Source organism: Cucurbita maxima, unplaced genomic scaffold (assembly GCF_002738345.1).
Source record: "Cucurbita maxima cultivar Rimu unplaced genomic scaffold, Cmax_1.0 Cma_Scf00021, whole genome shotgun sequence".
Classification (NCBI taxonomy): Eukaryota; Viridiplantae; Streptophyta; class Magnoliopsida; order Cucurbitales; family Cucurbitaceae; genus Cucurbita; species Cucurbita maxima.
This window is the reverse complement of record NW_019272037.1, coordinates 2,003,457-2,021,605: the sequence shown is the minus strand read 5'-3', so window position 1 is coordinate 2,021,605 and position 18,149 is coordinate 2,003,457. Positions and strand designations below refer to the sequence as shown.

At 38.9% G+C, this 18,149-nt stretch overlaps 3 protein-coding genes and 1 pseudogene across 4 annotated transcripts in view; 3 read left to right on the top strand and 1 right to left on the bottom strand.

Moving 5' to 3' along the window:
- Nucleotides 1–2,069: 2,069 nt before the first annotated feature.
- On the bottom strand, nucleotides 2,070–7,494 carry LOC111495420 (kinesin-like protein KIN-14C). Its single transcript, XM_023145461.1, has 17 exons — nucleotides 7,273–7,494; nucleotides 6,782–7,027; nucleotides 6,518–6,662; nucleotides 6,291–6,400; nucleotides 6,095–6,214; nucleotides 5,759–5,962; nucleotides 5,252–5,461; nucleotides 5,096–5,170; nucleotides 4,825–4,971; nucleotides 4,112–4,250; nucleotides 3,864–3,973; nucleotides 3,535–3,696; nucleotides 3,234–3,454; nucleotides 3,031–3,112; nucleotides 2,846–2,950; nucleotides 2,625–2,729; nucleotides 2,070–2,515 (listed from the first exon to the last, which is right to left on the bottom strand). The coding sequence occupies exons 1-17, from the start codon at nucleotides 7,312–7,314 to the stop codon at nucleotides 2,336–2,338; spliced, it is 2,403 nt and encodes an 800-aa protein (XP_023001229.1). The 5' UTR covers nucleotides 7,315–7,494; the 3' UTR covers nucleotides 2,070–2,335.
- Nucleotides 7,495–8,209: 715 nt separating this feature from the next.
- LOC111495474 (oxygen-evolving enhancer protein 3-2, chloroplastic-like) lies at nucleotides 8,210–9,627 on the top strand. 2 transcript variants are annotated; one of them, XR_002720305.1, is made up of 4 exons: nucleotides 8,210–8,545; nucleotides 8,911–9,206; nucleotides 9,305–9,477; nucleotides 9,515–9,627. XR_002720305.1 is itself a non-coding variant. In XM_023145534.1 (3 exons), exons 1-3 carry the CDS (start codon nucleotides 8,248–8,250, stop codon nucleotides 9,401–9,403), a joined length of 693 nt encoding a protein of 230 aa, XP_023001302.1. In that variant the 5' UTR covers nucleotides 8,210–8,247; the 3' UTR covers nucleotides 9,404–9,480. The 2 variants fall into 2 exon arrangements, 1 of the variants encoding a protein (XP_023001302.1); XM_023145534.1 differs by lacking the exon at nucleotides 9,515–9,627 and having other exon boundaries at nucleotides 9,305–9,480.
- A 306-nt stretch (nucleotides 9,628–9,933) lies between these two features.
- On the top strand, nucleotides 9,934–11,405 carry LOC111495458 (annotated as a pseudogene).
- A 6,284-nt stretch (nucleotides 11,406–17,689) lies between these two features.
- The window catches only part of LOC111495432, a 4,804-nt gene continuing 4,344 nt past the window's right edge, over nucleotides 17,690–18,149 (top strand). Inside the window, exon 1 of the mRNA XM_023145476.1 lies at nucleotides 17,690–18,054. Within this exon, the coding sequence (XP_023001244.1) occupies nucleotides 17,957–18,054 (98 nt within the window). The 5' untranslated portion in view covers nucleotides 17,690–17,956. The remainder of the gene's footprint in view (nucleotides 18,055–18,149) is intronic.

The window sequence follows — 18,149 nt, the reverse complement described above, 5'->3', positions numbered from 1 at the left end:
TAAACACAGAGATTTACAATATTTTGTGATGCTTCCCATGTTTAGGCCCACACACTCCCCATTCCCTTTCTACATTTCAATTCTTAACCATCCGACGGGATTTGAATTGGGATTTGAAATTCCCAACGCCACGATCCACTTCTCTCCTCTCGCTCACGCAGACCCGAGGTAAGTTTCTACACCATTATAATAAATATTTCGTTCTCTTCTCCAACCGACTTTGGATCTTATAATCCACCTTGTTTGAGCAGCTTCCTCATTGGTACACCATTCGGTGTCCGGCTCTAATACCGTTTGTAACAGCTCCAAGCTCACCATTAGTAGATATTTGTCAAATCATTTGTAATAACCCAAGCTCACCACCCATAGATATAGTCCTGTTCGGCCTATACCAATTGTGAAGTCCCACATCAGTTGTGGCTTTGATACTCTAATTACTGACCCCTTCTCCCGAAGTTACGGGGTCACTCTGCCGAGTTCCTTCGACATGGTTCTCTCATTGCGAGACACTGGTCAGAGTAGGGGTAGACCTTCTCCCTAGTAAACACGTTTTAGAACCGTGAGGCTGACGATGATATGTAACGATTCAAAAAAGACAATATTAACTAGGGGTGAGCTTAGCAGGTACACTCCTTTTTCTTTCGAGTTTAAGTATTGCGAGTCTGTTTTATTTGTGCTAGTTCTTGATTCAACAGTCATGTTTTATTTGTGCTAGTTCTTGATTCAACAGTCAATTTCGTGGAAGTTTTCTGGTAAAAAGTGAGAAAGAGAGTTGATTTGGCAGGCATGGAAGATGTTGTTGAATGAAAGCTCTGGTATTCCAGAAATGATATATGAAGAAGACAACAGGGAATCAAGCATCAAGACACCAAATCCCAGAATCCATTCCCTTAAATTTCACTACTCCAGGATGATAACATGATGGTAGATCTCATTGAACCGTTCAGCAACTTGAATTTACATGATCTGAGAGACTATAAACCACAAAAACCAAGAGCCACGCCAGCACTTGTCTCCATCTGATGCCAAAACCACAGCCATAACATGTATGGTCTCGACATATGCGCCTATCCTTTTCCTCATCTCTTCTGGATTGGCACCCACAAGCTTGTCAATCTGAGTACCATACATTACCATACCATCAGTTATGAGTTTCTTCTTTGTAAACACTTCGATGGTTAACAATGCTATTCAGAGTAGAAGTTCTTTGAAATGCTATTCAGAGTAGAAGTTCTTTGAAATGGGTATCACTGACAAGCCCAACTGCTTGTTTGTCGTCAGCCTCACGGTTTTTAAAACACGTCTATTAGTGAGAGGTTTTTATATCGTTATAAGGAATGTTTCGTTCTCCTTCTCAACTAATGTGGGATCTCACAGGCCACCCCACTTGGGGGCCAGCATCCTCGCTGGTACACTGCTCGGTGTCTTACTCTGATATCATTTGTAACAATTCAAACTTACTGTTAGTAGATATTGTCTGTTTTGACCCGTTACGTATGATTGTCAGCCTCATAATTTTAAAACAGCGTTAGGGAGAGGTTTCCATACCCTTACCAAGAATGTTTCCTTCTCCTCTCCAAGGGATCTCACACTCATTCTTAATTCTTGTAGTTTTACTTTTGGCTTCTCTAGTGAAATAATATCTTTTACTTATATACTCAAGATCTTCCAGCCAGACAATAATTTCACAAACCCTAATCCTTCACCACTGTTCTTGCCCCTCCATCTCCACTTTTAGCAATTCAGAATCTTTCAAGTCTTTCAGCGATTGATAATGGAAATTCGTTGTAATCTAAACATTTGCACAATTGGATTATACGAGATAAACATTGCAAAAATTTTGGTTACGAATCCGACCCCACCTCTTAATTTAATCTTATCCAACTTGTTTGATATGATTTGATTTGATTCTTCACTAGCTTCACAAGAAAGCAGCTAAGCTTTGAAATAGTACAGGAAGATCTTCCTAATCCCTTTGCATTATTATCCTCAACATGGATTGATCATATCCGTTGATATATTCGGATATCGAATGATAAGAAATAGATATCAAACATTAATCAATATCATTTACAAAGTACAGAACGAAGGATTAGAATTAGAAATATGAGATATTTATGCTAAGGTTCATAAAACCATAACCTGTTGTACAGAAAAGTAAGAATTAAAAACTCATGTTAAAAGCGCACAGCCTGATGATTTTAAGCCTGATATTGATACAAATTAGTGGTTGATCCCAACACCAAACATCTACAACACTAAGTGTAATACTAGAACTCTGTGACACAAATAAGATTTATGTATGCAAATGCAGCAGGGTACAACTAACTCAATTTTAGCCATAACTCAAGCGGGAATCCACAGGTCGCATGGTTGTTTGCCGGCGAGGGATTCCAATTTCACACGCATTCACTCTGGCCGCAAACCGAAGGGAGCAAAGTGATTCATTAACAGATGATGGGTCGGGGGAGATATTCACAAACATCAGAGTTTTTGAGTCTCCGCCTAGGCATGGCTGTATACATACACAAACTAGTTAGAATCTATGCCTAGGCATGAATATGGCCAGTGTCTAGCTAACAGTAGACCAGTAAAAGATCAAAAGACTTGGAGAAATCACATGCCTGGAGAAGATACGTAAGCTTGGAGTTCCTAAACGGGACATGGTCTTCCTTCTTAGCCAACGCAAATATGACATCACTCAAACACGACAAACTTTTGTTGATAGCCTGATGATGATATAGTCAGGAAAAATGGAAGTGAGCATAATTATTGCAGAAAAGAGTTAGATATCGTTCTGAAGGTTAGCATGAATTGCAAGACACTAGGATAAAGGAATGAGAACCTGTGTTTCCTTCAACCGATCCCCAGTTGCCCCACTCCTTGAAAGCCGTTCACTCCCAGCGAGATCAATGAGATTTAGAACCCCCTGGACTTGTTGTTCAGTGCTCTGGGAAAGTGAAAGAAAAATTTCAGCTGATACATACTGTAAATAAACTGTTCATGCGTGCGGATTATAAGGAAACCTACCTCATTTACGCCTGATATACGCAGTGTAAATACCATATGACTTCTTGATGACTGCTCGTTCATTTGAGTCCTTCCTACGGACCTGAGAATCAAATCCAATTCACATTTAATTCTGTCGCCCATTCTGATCCTCTAATTTGCACATAAACTATATAGGGAAAAAGAATTTCAGCGTTCAAGTTATCGTTCTCAAAGTAATACACCTGCTGTGGGCAGCCTGCTGTAAGAGTGAAGATATCTCTCTCATACTGCAGACATCGACGATGGTGAGATCTGAAACGTGTGTGTTCCCGTTTGCATCATGTTTAATGGTGTACTGTTTACCAAGAACACTATTTTCTGTCCTTGTTATGTCAGAACCGCTAGATCGATGTGTTGACAGTAGATCACGGATGGTTTCGTTATATATTTCTAACATGGAAACCTACAATAAGCATTTGCTTAGAAGGGACTACAAAGAGTATAGAAAACAATTGATGATCAAAATAAGATTGTTTGTTTTACCTGCATTTTGTATTTCCAGCCCTGAGATTGAAGGGATTGACTAGCTTGAAATATCTGTTCCAGAGATCGTGGGATCAACCCTTTCTGCTCTGGAGCTTCGGGCCTTCCCATCATTGTATAAGTTTTGCCAGATCCTGTCTGACCATAAGCAAATATGCAAACCTGACAAAATACCGGGTCGGTAAGTTTTCTTTTCAACAAGGCATCAGAAGTGGTATATCATTAAGCAGAAAATAGGGAGGAACAAGAAGAGGAATAATTCTCGCATCATTATAGTCTGAAGCACTCTATTCACAAGGAATCGCAAAAAGGGAGGGAAGAAACGTTACCTTGTAGCCATCCAGTGCACTCTGCACCAGCTGGGTTATTTCTACAAAAACATCTTGTTGAGAAGCCTCATGATTAAACACCTTGTCAAATGTGAAGGGATATTTCTGCCCTGTTAAGAACATAATTACATTGAATAAAAGATTAGCCTCTAGTCAATACGGATCGCAGGCAAATACATCATGCGTTGATTGCAAATATAAAAGTTCAGTTCTAACGAATTGCTGCACAAACATGAATTTCTTCATACCACTTTGTGACAAATCGATACCCCGGCCAAGAGTTTCCGCTGATGTTGGATAAGAAATAACTGTGGATTCTGCTCCTACACCATCATCTGGTAGCAGGGGTCGCACTCGACAGAATACACGAATATTCCCTTTTAATTCCTGTGCATGGATAAAATAAAATAAATTTAAAAGCTAACCACCTCATTTTTAGGAACAACAAACAAAACTTCCCCTAGTGTCTCTCTCTGACACTCCATGATCATCCCTTCCCCCTTAGTCAAGGAGAGAAACTAAGAACACTATAGAGCCTTTCGAAAGGCCTTCTTTTCTTGAGCCCTAAAATAACTTCCTTTCAACTCTTAATTGAGGCTTGACTCCTTCTCTCAAACTCTCGAACAAAGTAAATCTTTTGTTCGACTCCTAAGTTGCTATGATTACGCTTTCGAGACTCACAATTTATTTGTTCGACGCTTGAGAATACTATTGGCATGGATAAGTAATAACTCTATACCATTTTAAGAACAACTAACCTCCACAGTGGTATAATATTATCCAATTTGAGCATAAGCTCTCGTGACTTTACTTTTGGTTTATCCAAAAGGCTTCAAACCAATGAATATAGTGTCTTTCGCTTATATACCCATGATCTTCCCCTTAATTATCGTACGTGAGACACCAAACAATCCTCAAACCTAATGACCTAAACCAACAGAAGTAAGCACATGAGCGTTACCAGTATTGTATTGTGAAGTTTTTTTCTCAACTTCTCTCCCTCCGTAATTTGCTGCTCTGCATCTGCCAGGCGGCTTTGTAGGTCACTGATATACCTTTTCTGTTCTTCATATTCTGACCTTGTATGGAAAGCAGATAAATCTGCCATCTATGAGGAAAAAAAGATATTTTTAAGGGATTAGAAAAAAAAAAAAGAAACATTTAATTCAGATAGGAAAAGTATGTTCCACAAAAACAATATAGCAAGCAATTCATGAATAACTATCACTTACTTTTAATCTCTCATTTGCAGCTGTTAGTTGGTGATCAAGCACACGTATTTGCTCCCTTTGTGAAGAGCAAGTCTCCTGAAGGGAAGAAAAGGTTTCTTTTTAAAAAAAATTGAGATGCCAAGAACTTCAGTCAGTAAACATAGGTATGGCCTTTACCTCCAAGGCATTTGCTTTAACTGTCAGGCTATCCAACTCATTACATGATTTACCGCTGACCTCTGTAAGTTTCTCCACTTCGGCGGCCAAGGCCAGCGCCTGACTTGTTAGACGGTCACGATCATTTCTCACTTGTTGTAGCTCTTCACGAAGACACTTGATATCATTCGTCAACGAATCTTTTTGTTTCACTGCCTCGTCTAATGAAGCCTATACGAGATAATCAACTGCCACTTATTCTACAGGCCATGAAATTAATAACAATTCTTGACAGAGACTGTTGCAGCAAAATACAAAAGACTACTGAAAGAATTTCACACAAACATGAACTTCTACACTAGGATATAGGTTGCACCCCCATTACTTGTAAAGGGTCATGGGGAAAAGTAAAATCGGTGAATAGATAGAACAAGTTCTTGAAAATCTTGTCAAGCCGCGTTCCATGAGTAAAAAGAGAAGGGAAAAGAAAAAACAGTCATGCAGCTCAAAGATTAAGAATCGTCCTACTTTTAAAGATTTTAACTGGTCCTGCAGCGTCTTATTGTGGCCCCTCAGTGTGCTAAGGTTCTCCACAACTGTCATTTTCTCCATTCCTACTCGTTTGAGTGACTCACTGGTCGTATCAAGATCAGCTTGGAGTTTACTATTATACTGTTGAAGACTGATATTATACTCTTGTGCCCTCTTGTACAAATCTTCATTAGAGGCAAGCTGTAAATTTTCAAGGAGTGAGGATTGGAATTTGTAAGTCAAACTACAACAAAAATCAGCTAAGAAAATATCCATTCTTGAAAAAAAAATGCTCATGAAAAATCATTTAAACTCCAATATAAGCTATTTTACCCTCTTTTCAGCGGCTAATTTCTCTTGGAGAGCTTTCTCGAGGTCACCTCTAAGAGAAGCTTGTAAGTTCTCGGCCGCAAGTCGGGCATTTTTCTCTCTTTTATGACACTCGATTGCATCCTAAAGAATGGGAAAAAGAATATTAACAACTATTGGCAAACAAGAAACAGTAAGCATGAACAGTCTATAAACCTACCAACTTGTGTGATTCTTCTTTTGCAAATCTCTCTTCCAACGATGAAACATCATTCCTTAGCACTGAAATAGTGGAAGAGTACTCCTCTTCTCTTTCTTTAAGTTCCAACTCTGAAAAATAGGTGGTACAATATGACATAGGATTCCTCTTTGTTAATATCTTCCAAAATATATATCAAATTATCTGGCAGCAGTAAGAGCCTAAGAAAGCCAACACCGTAGAATTACCTATAGCAGAGCATTTTTTCTCAGCAGATTCCAGAGCAGTTCGAAGTCTTTCCTCCTCAAGTACATGGCTTTCCTCGATTTGTTGTAACCATTTTACGCAATGCTTGAGCCTCTTATTATGATCAGTGATTTGATCAACTTTCCCCTAACAAATTGGTGCCATGAAAGTCTAATATCAGCTAAGAAAAACAGTTTTGGACAAGAAGATGCAAGAAAGTTCAATTATTAAAAAAACTGCTCGAAGAAAAATGTCAGTCATCCAACCTTCAGATCAAATTTCTTCCCCTTTAACTTCTCACTTAACAACGCATCAATCTCTTCTTTTGTGAACTCCAAAGTGCCACATTCAGAATCCTCGGTGCTACACGCATCATTAGCAGAAACCCCCTGCCTATTATTAACATCTACAAACGGCTGTCTTCCTCGGGCACCAGCTGCAGGCCCTAAAATTCTTCCAGCTGCAATCTTCCTCCGTTTGTCAAATGGAACATCGTCTGGAACATCCTTTATCTGCATGATTGTTTCAGAAAACAGTCGTGACGTAAGTAATACAATACAATTTTGATTTGAAGGGCTCCGAAACTAAACCATTTTTAACTTGCTCTTAGTTCTTAGTACAACAATATAAAATAAACAAAGAAGTAATCATGAAACCCTCGATTATGACAGCCTGACGAGAAGAAATGAAGTTGTATTTGCTAATTTTCCTATCATCATAACAAATAGAACAATATCAAAGATCAGTGTCGACTAACAGCTGGACTGCGAGGGGGCCTATTCTGGTTTCTAGATGCCATCTTTCTTCAAATCCAGAAAGGATCAAACCGATGAAGTCCTGGATAGTTCCCAAAATGAGCCCAACGGCGGTGGAAGATATCGATTGGCGCCGGAAATTTGAAAGATGAACAGTTGTAGGAGCTATGGGAGTCTGTGGAGGAAGACAAAATGGAACGTTGAGATCTGGTTCAGTGTCTCTCGGGTCGAAGAGGGGAAAAAAGGGCACACAAGATTTTGAAATTTGAATTGGCGGTACGGCCGAACGCGCTCCGCAATAGAGACGTTACTCATTTGGGCCGGGCTCTTTATTTTGGGCCTTACTTCCTTTTCAGGCCTAATAAATACAATTATTTCCCACCTTTAATAAAATACATTAAAAATATATATGTTTTTATCCGATTATGCGAACAAATTTTAACACATACTTGACACAAATTTTTTATGTTCATGAATTTAAGAGCAAAAGCTTTAAGAAAGGGTTTTAAAAAAATTCAACTTTAAATGCTAAAAAAAATCTTTCAGTTCTTAAGTTATATCGAAGTTAACAGTTAATTTAGTTTTTTATTGAATTATTAATAAAGTTAATTAAAAATAAAATATCCACTATAATTATTTATTTAAATTTTGAATTTTTTTCATAAAACTAACGGATGAAAATTGACGTTACAAGCACCATATAAAATATAATTTACATAAATTAGTGGACAAATGAAGAAGTTAAATAATATGAATAATGTTTTATATGATTTCGTGAAGTCCACGTGGTGAAGTTTTAGTTGTCCATGCGGGAACCTATCCAATCCAAAGAGGAAGAATCACTTAACACGTGTTGATACACAATTGGTTCAAACCAGATCCAACTTATCCAAGTGAATGGCAGATAAGGTGGCGTCCCCAACGACTCTGTTTCTCACATAAACAAAAAGGAATTCCAAAGGTTGGTGGTGGAAGAAATGGCATCAATGGCAGGGTTCTGCGGTTCCTCTCAGGCTGTGTTGGAAGATAGCCTTCAAATTAGCGGCTCAACCCGATTGAGTGTGGGTGGCAGCAGCAGCAGCAGCCGGCCCTCCGTCCCCCGGTCTGGGTTGATGATCAGAGCTCAGCAAGTGCCTGCTGAGCCAGAGACCAGTCGCAGGGCCGTTCTTGGCTTGGTCGCAGCCGGTGTCACCTCTGCCTCGTTCGTTCAAGCCGTTCTCGCTGATGCTAAGCCCATCAAGCTCGGCCCCCCGCCCCCTCCCTCCGGTGGACTCCGTAAGTGAATAAACATTAAATTAATCGTAATCATTGGACTCTATTGAAAAAGTTCCATCAAATTGGTTGAAAGATGAAATCTCACCTCTGCTAATTTAGAAAATGATCATGAGTTTATAATCAACAAAGCAAAGTCACGAGAGTTTATGCGCAAATCAGACAATACCATACCATTGTGTAGAGTCGTTCGTCTAATACGGTATCAAAGTCAAGCCTCCTCGAAAAAATGGGAAATGTACGTTGAGGGGGAGGTGTTGGATGAAAAAGTCTCAATAAAGCCTTTTGGGAAGCTCAAAACAACTTCACGTAAATTGCACTAAAAAAATATACAAACAAAATTGATGGCAATGTTTTGATTGTTGCAGCTGGGACTCTGAACTCAGACCAGGCAAGGGATTTGGATCTGCCACTTAAAGATAGGTTCTTCCTGCAACCACAAAGCCCAGAGATGGCGGTGGCGAGGGCGAAAGAGTCAGCCAAGGACATCATTAATGTAAAGGAATCAATAGAGAAAAAGGCTTGGCCATTCGTCCGCGATGACCTTCGTCTCAAAGCAGAGTACCTCCGTTATGATCTCAAGACAATCATTTCTGCCAAGCCCAAGGAAGAGAAGCAAGCCCTTAAGGATCTCACTGGAAAGCTCTTCCAAGACATCAACAACGTTAGTATTCCAAAATTTAGCATTGATTCAATTACACGTCTGTTCTATTGTTTCTGACGTTTTCTTTGCCCACCCACCATCAAATGGGCAACTTGCAGTTGGATTATGCAGCAAAGATCAAGAGCAGCTCAGAAGCAGAGAAGTATTACGCTCAGACCGTGTCAACCCTCAACGATGTCCTCGCCAAGATTGGTTAGAGCAACAGCTTTTCTGCTGATGTGATGTAAAATTATTTGTGAACATACCCGCTTGAACTAATGTTATATTGAGCCTCCCTCGTCTACCACTATCGATTTAATTCTCTTTTTCTCTAAAGCACGTTTATTCTTTAATAGAGATCTACCACATGTTTACATTATAGCTATACCTTCTAGATTTACAAATATTTATTCGACACAGGAGTATATTGACATAGTTAAGTTAACTGTATATGTTTTATACTAATGGTTGGTTGGAGATGCAATTCTATAGACGGATATGCATGTTTATCTCTTAAGGAATTAATCAGGTTAAGGAGGAGTCGTACAAGGTTTATGGAAAAGCCAATTATAGACCCACAAGAGATTAACTTCAACCACATATTGATTTTTTTAACAAATTTAGTTAATGAGAATTGGGAATGGGGTATTTTTCTCTTTGTATATAAAGAGAATTTAAGTTGGATGAATGCATTCAAACTGATTAAGAAGTTTGGGAAGTTAGAACCAAAAGAAAACTAAGGCAAAGTATGGGATTGATATCAAAAATTTATGACATTAATATCAATACTGTTGTTGTTGGTGTCTAGTGGTCAATCCGATGCTACTGCCAGTATTTTCGATGTTAAGACATTCTGTGCCAAACCTAATATTGATATTACTCAAGTATGTATACAATTGTTTAAGTTGATAAACTAAATTTTTATTTTGTATAAAATATTTTTCTTAAATGAAATGGTTGAATTCACCGGTTTTAGCAGATGCATGGAAGGAAGCATGTGCGTCGACTACTCCAAGTAAAGTATTGGTTCCAACAGGAATTTATCAATTAGTTGAATCCTGGCTCAAAGGTCCATGTAAAAGTCCTATTGAGCTTCAAATTGAAGGAACATTACAAGCTTCTCCTACCGACACGGAAGGAGATGGGTTGCTTGTTATGGAATATGTCGATCATTTGACTTAGTGAGGTACTAGAGTTTTCGATGGCCAAGGAAAGGCTGGTTGGGAAAAGAATGATTGTCACCTAAAGAAAATATGCAAAAAGCTTCCCATGGTAAATGCCCAAACTAATTTAATTATAAAAAAAGAACTCATAATTGGGTTAGCATTATATGTTTTAATACCGGAGTGTGTTTTCTTTGTTTGTTTAAAACGAGTAGAATTTGAAGTTCAATTTCATCACAAATTCGATAGTGAAGGACATAACTTCATTGGATAACAAGAATTTTCATATCAATGTTTTGGCCAGCAAGAATCTTATCTTCGATCACCTAACATTACTGCACCAGACCATAGTCCCAACACCGATGGAATTCACTTGGGTGATTCAAAAGAAGTTAACATTCTCAATACCATAATCGCAACATGAGACGATTGTATATCTGTAGGATACCGTAACAAAAAAAAAACTATTAGTGACGTTACTTGCGGACCGGGACATGGCATTAGCAAAGGCAGCTTGGGCAAGTATGAAACTGAAAAAGAAGTGGTAGGAGTTACAGTGAAGAAATGCAAATTAATCGGTACTACAAATGGTGTCAGGATCAAATCATGGCCAGATTCTGTCGTCTCGTACCCCGCCTCTGACATGCATTTTGAAGATATTGAAATGGTTAGTGTTACTAACTCAAGAATATTGTCCATGGAATTAATGCAATCGAAAGGTATGGATTAAAATTGAACCGTGTTGGATTCCAACTCATTATCTTTTGAACAAATATTAATTAATGTTTATTTTGAACCTCCCATTCCATCAACAATTAAGATTAGCAAAGTTAGTTTCAAGAATATCAGGGGCACATCTGCTAGTTCGGCTGCAATCAAATTTATTTGCAGTAAAAGCAATCCATGTGAGGACGTGGAAGTTGCTGATATTGACCTCACTTATAGTGGTAAAGAAGAGCCAATTGTGTCAAATGTGAAACCGAACATTTTTGGAAAGCAAAATCCTCCCATATGTGTTAAACCAGCGCCAGCTGAGACTACTCCATCAACAGATTGAATAATCTTTTTAACGCTCGCATTTTATTTTAATTTTTAAAATTCTTCAAGCTTAATAAATAATTGTATTTTTTTACATTTTATAGAGAAATAATAGATCTCTGATGGGGTCATTTTTTTTTTTTTTTATAATTACCTAGTTTTAAAGTATTATTTCTTTAAAATCTTGGCAATAAAATGAATAATTAACTTTATAAATCTCCTAATTAGGTAAACAACTTTCAATTACTTTGGCTAAAACTTGAGCAGTTTCTTGAAAACTTGACATATATCAATAGAATTTAAAGTGTGCCGTGAGAATCTGTAATTGACATTTTTTTTTTTTTTTTTGTAAACTATTTTTCACAAAAATTCATGTTCCTACCACTACAAACATTCACGGATTGAAATATTAGTATAGTTTATCATTTACTTCGCTCTCTAAATTGATATTTTTATGTTTTTTTCTGGAATGTTTTCACTCAGAAACTAGTTTCATAGGAAGAAGTGTCCCAAAGACAACATTTTTCATAAAAATGAAAAATTTAGCACTCGTTTTTTTGTTGAGGAACCCAATAAACATATCCGAGTTATTTCTAATGGGTGAGAATTGTTGAACACAACTCACTGTGGGAAACACTCGCTCTCTTTATTAAGACCAATCGAGAAGAGAATACAAGACACTCTGTAGAATACTTCTGCTTTTTATTGTTTTTAGATTTCTTAGATGAATAACCTAGGTAGGGTGGGGGTATTTATACTAAGAGTAAACAATCTATATTTAACCAATCTAAATCTAGACCTAACCGATTTGAATCTAGACCTAACAAATTGAATCTTTCTCCTAAAATATCTACATCTCTTTCTCCTAAAATCTCTACTAAAATAAATATACTGGGCTCGTACAATTAGGCTTGACTCTATTGGGCTAGTACAATTATTGGGCTTGACTCTATTGGGCTAGTGATGATATTTCAACACTCCCCCTCAGCACTAGTCCTCATTCGCTGCATCATGTTGAGCTGACAGCGAAAGCTCTCATGTTTGCTAGTATTCAACCCTTTTGTAAACAAGTCTGCCACTTGGTCATCTGTCTTGATCTGCTGCATCTCAATTTCTTCCTTTAGGACCTTCTCTCTAATGAAATGGTAGTGCACCTCCACATGCTTTGTTCTAGCATGAAACACTGGATTTTCTGCAAGGCGAATCGCAGATTGGTTGTCGCAAAGAAGTGATATTGGATAGTCAATTTTCTGGTGCAAATCTTCCATCAAGAGTTTTAGCCATGTACTTTCCTGGGCTGCTCCAGCCGCTGCTCTATACTCTGCTTCTGTAGTTGATAATGATACTGTTGGTTGTCTCTTGCTACACCAAGAAATTGTTCCCGAACCAAACTTGAACACATACCCAGTGGTTGACCTCCGAGTATCGTGGTCTCCTGCATAGTCAGCATCACAGTATCCAACTAGCTTGCAGTCTTTGCTTCTTTTGTACAAAAGACCATAGTCGATTGTACCTTTGATATATCTCAAGATCCGTCGAGCTGCATCCAGATGAGGCTTCTTTGGACTTTGCATGTATCGACTCATAACCCCAACTGCATACGAGATATCAGGTCGAGTTAAAGTTAGGTAGATAAGACTACCTACTAGTTGTCGGTACGTTGTTTCATCGTTCAACTCTTTGCCTTCATGTGCACAAATCTTGGCATTTATCTCCATCGGTGTTGAAACTTGCTTGCACTCTAACATGTTGAACTTCTGAAGCATGTCTCTGGTATACTTTTGTTGGCAGAGAAACAGTCCTTCATCTGTGCGATCAACTTCTAGGCCTAAGAAGTGTTTAAGCTCTCCTAGCTCTTTCATCTGAAAGCGTATTGATAAATTTTCTCTTGTTTGATAAATTTCTCTTTCATCGTCCCCGGTGATAATCAAATCGTCCACGTAGACCAACACAATTGTCAAATTTCCTTCTCTTTCTTTGATGAATAGGCTTGAGTCTGCATGCGCAACTGAATAACCACTTTGGGTAAGAAATTCAGCAATCTTACCATACCAAGCTCTCGGTGCTTGTTTCAGTCCATAAAGAGCTTTTCTAAGCTTGCATACATAATTAGGATTAGCTGCACTCTCAAATCCCTTTGGTTGGTTCATATAAATCTCCCTGTCTAGCTCTCCGTGCAAGAAGGCATTCTTCACATCCATTTGCCACAGTTTCCAATCTTTACTTGCTGCGAGTGCTAGCAGAACTCGTACGGTAGTAATCTTTGCCACTGGACTGAATGTTTCATCATAATCTAGTCCATATTGTTGAGAAAATCCTCGAGCCACGAGTCGAGCCTTGTATCTCTCGATTGATCCATCCGGTCGACGCTTTATTTTATAGACCCACTTGCAAGAGACGGGTTTGATATCTCCTAGTCTTGGCACTAGTTCCCAAGTTTGATTATGCTCCAAGGCTATAATTTCTTCCTCCATCGCTTTCTGCCAAACCGAGTTTTGTGATGCTTCTTCATATGTCTCTGGTTCGTAAACTCTATCTTCTACAATAGCTGCATTTGCATACTTAGGATTTGGCCTTCGGATTCTATTTGATCGCCTAAGTTGTTGATGTGTTGTTTCATTTTTATCAGATTCGCTTGATTGAGTCACCTCCTGCTTGTCAATATCAATGTCGCTTGGATTTTCAGATGCATCGAAATTTGATTGAATTTGTGTAGTTTGCTCCCCCAGCTTCTGTTGTAGAATTTCTTCAATGTTTGAATCTGATAAGACTTTCTTCTCCGAGGACCACCATGTAGATGCTTCATCAAAAACTACATCTCTTGATGTATAGTATTTTCCACTTGTTGGATCACAGCACCTCCATCCTTTTCTTTGATTGTCGTATCCAACAAATACACACTTGACTGCTTTCTTGTCAAACTTGCTACGTAGATGGTCAGGCACAAATACATAGCAAACACAGCCAAATACTCGGAAGTAACTAATTGTAGGTTTCATATCCCATAGTATCTCAAATGGTGAGACGAACCCTAGCTTTGGTTGAGGAAGCTTGTTGATCACATGGGCAGCAGTTCGCATAGCTTCAGCCCAAAATCTTCCTGGAACGTTCTTTGCGTGTAACATGCTTCGACAGGTTTCTGCAAGGTGTCGATTCTTTCTTTCTGCTACACCATTTTGTTGTGGCGTGTTGGCACATGTAAATTGACGTCGTATCCCACACTCGTGTAAATATTGATCGAACTCATCTGACGTGTATTCTCCGCCATTGTCTGAACGTAGACAACGAATCTTCGCTCCTACTTCTCCTTCGACCATCATCTTGAATTCTTGAAACTTTGAGAACGTGTCAGACTTTTCTTTCATAAAGAAAATCCACACATATCTTGAGTAGTCGTCAATAAATGTCACCATATACCGCATTCCGCTGATCGATGCTTGTTTGACTGGGCCGAACAAATCAGAGTGAACTAACTCTAATGGTTTCTTTGCTTTGAAACTTGACTCTTTGTATGGTAATTGATGAGCTTTACCATACTGACATCCAGCGCAGACAACGTCTGTTTTGACTTCCAGTTGTGGTAGACCTTTGAGCATAGATTTCTCCATAATCAGCTTCAACTTATGGTAGCTAATATGTCCCAATCTTGCATGCCATAGATCTGTCGTCTCATTCTTTCGGGTCTTGTCAACATAGGCAGACTCTGCAGATAGAACGTAGACAGACTCCACTCTTCGTCCTTCTATCGTCGGCTTTCCTATTATCTTAACATCTTGATAAACTTTTACATCTTCTGGCCCAAACAAGACATAGCTTCCTGATGTTGTTAGTTGTGACACTGACAACAAGTTCTTCTTTATACCCGGTACATGATAAACATTATGTAGCGACACTGTATCAGACTTATTGCCAGGCATGATTGTCGTATTGCCGATTTGAGCAATTGATAACTGTGTGTTATTTGCTGTACGTACCATACGACTTCCTTTGTACTCTTTCTTGTCTTGCAATTTTCTCTGATCGCCAGTCATGTGATTTGAACATCCTGAATCAACGATCCAGTCATTCTCATAGTTGATATGGTCTTCCATTGTCGCCATGAGTGCTAGCTCGTCTTCTTCTATGGGACATAGTACCTCTGCATCCCATTCATCTTCTATCTTCTTTTTGGATATTGCCACATTGTTTTCAATGGTCTTTTTCCTGGACCAACAATCTCTAGACATATGGCCCTTTTTCCCGCAGTTATAGCAAATACCACCAAATCTCGTTCTTTGAAAACTCTTGTTGTCGTTCTTCTGAGCTCTCTCAGGTTGTGCAATCCCTTGGTGGCTTCTTCTTTTGTCACCATTGTATCCACGTCTGGTAGACGGCCTATTATTGCTCTGACTTTCACTCGTGTAGAGTGCTTCTTCACCCTTCAACGTGAAGCCTCCCATTTGTTTAGCCATGGCTTCTTGGCTGGCTAACAAATTTTCGAACTCTACCAGTGATGGTTGAGTGGGCCATCCTTGTACAGCAGCAATGAAGCTTCGATATTCTGGTCGCAATCCGTGGATTATAATCCTCTTCATTCGAGATTCTACAATGGCGGACTTTGGGTCTAGTTCAGTAATCTCCCGACAGATCGATTTGACCTTGTGGAAGTACTGAGCAATCGTCATATCACGTTGTGAAATTGACAACAACTCATTCTCCAGAAGTTGTAGTCTCGTATCATTCTTCTTTGAGAACAACATCACGAATGTGTCCCATGCTTCTTTCGGTGTCTTGTCATCCCAAATATGTTCTAACATCTCTTCTCCGATGGTGGTCTTCAAGGCAAACATTGCTTTGCCTGCTTTGATTCTCCATTTGCGCAAGGCGTCGTTAGAATCCTCCTCTGGCGGCGTAGTTTCACACCCGCCAACGATCTCCCAAAGATCCTGTCCTTGTAAATAGGACATCATGCATGTTGCCCACGTGTTGTAGTTGTTGTTGTTGAGTTTCTTAATTCCTCCAACGATTTGGAAATCACTCATCGTGTTGGCCATACCTCAGTAATACCAAACAAGTTCTTTTGACACAAGACTTGCAGAGTCACAGACTTCTCACGACACAAAAGAAACTCACTCACCACTAATCTCAAGAAATCGTTTCTGATGTGGAAGATCAGGCAGAGCTGCAACCACAGAGCATACTAAGGATTCCAAGAGATCAGATAACCTACACTAACCTCGCTCTGATACCATGTTAGACGAACACGACTCTCCACAATGGTATGATATTGTCCACTTTGAGCGTAAGCTCTCATGGCTTTGCTTTGGGCTTCCCCAAAAGGCCTCATACCAATGAAGAGTGTATTCTTAGATTATAAACCCATGACCATTCCCTAAATTAGGGGATGTGGGACTTTCATCATCCAACACCTCCCCTCGAACAAAGCACGCCTCCCCTTAATCGAGGCTCGACTCCTTTGGAGTCTTAGTCATTTTTGACTGCCTTCGTACCTTCGAGGAGGCTTGACTCCTTTTGGAGTTCTTTGTTCGACATTTAAGGATTTGTCAATCTATTGACACGGCTAAGTTTAGGGCATGGCTCTGATACCAATAAACATATCCGAGTTATTTCTAATGGGTGAGAATTACTACCCTGAAACACTCTGGGGTGGTGTATCTTATTTGAAATCACTATAATGAATTAAAACAAAATTACATTTTTTCATTTTTTTATCGAAATTAAAAAATAATAATAATAATAAAAAAATAAGAAGAAAAATTTACTTAAGGATGAAAAAAAAAAAAAAAAAACTCACAAATAATTGGAACGATTGAAAAAGAAGCAAGAGAACCACGATAGAGAAATGAAGAATAGAACGAGAAGCTGAATTTCGTTTGGATAATTGTATATAAAAGAACATGGGCTGAGCTTAAAAATCATACCTAACTTGGATCGTTTTGGTTTAACCCAATTTTTAAGGTCTTCAATTTGGGAACCGAACCGACCTACTCGAGTCTTACATGTTTGGAAGTAAAGACGAGACAAAAAAAGGTTGCATACACGACTTTATAATCTTAGTTGGATTATTTTATAATTAATAAATCTTATTAAAAATTTACATTTAGTAATATTTTAAAAAATTTAGACACGGTTCAAGCATGTTGGAATTATTGTCTAATGTTGGGCTTGGCCCTTAACAAAAGAATCTCAGCCACATAAAGTTGGGCCGTAGCCTAAGGGAGTATCTTTGTTGGGCCGATTTTATTTATCGGACGGTCCAAAACGGTCTAGGGGGCGGCGAGTCAGAATAACTCGACCAATCGAACGACATGAAAAGAAAGAAGGCGATCCTCTCTGGTCCGCGAGCGAGAGAGCAGTGAGAAGGAAAAGGGAAGCCCCGCCTGCAGTTCAATCAACAGAGAGATACGCAAAATTAGTGCAATAACACCCATTCATCTCTAGCGATTTGCGGGCTTTCTCTTCCTCTTCTTTTTTTTCTTCACCGTTTTTTCTCCTACTTAAATCTCTGTCAATTCATCTACCAGAAGAACTTGAAGAATTCGAGAAGAAATTAGGGTTCCATTCGGAGCGATGTCGAAGAAGAAAGTCAGTGGTAATACTATGACGCTCAAGGACTTCCACGGTGGCTCTATCCCCACTGATCTCCCTCTCCCGTCTGCTCCTGGGGTGTATGTCTCGATCAACCATGTTGTTGTTTTCGTTTTATTGCCTTTTCCAATCCTTTCTTTCTTTCTTCCTTTTTTTTTTTTTTTTTTTTTTTTTT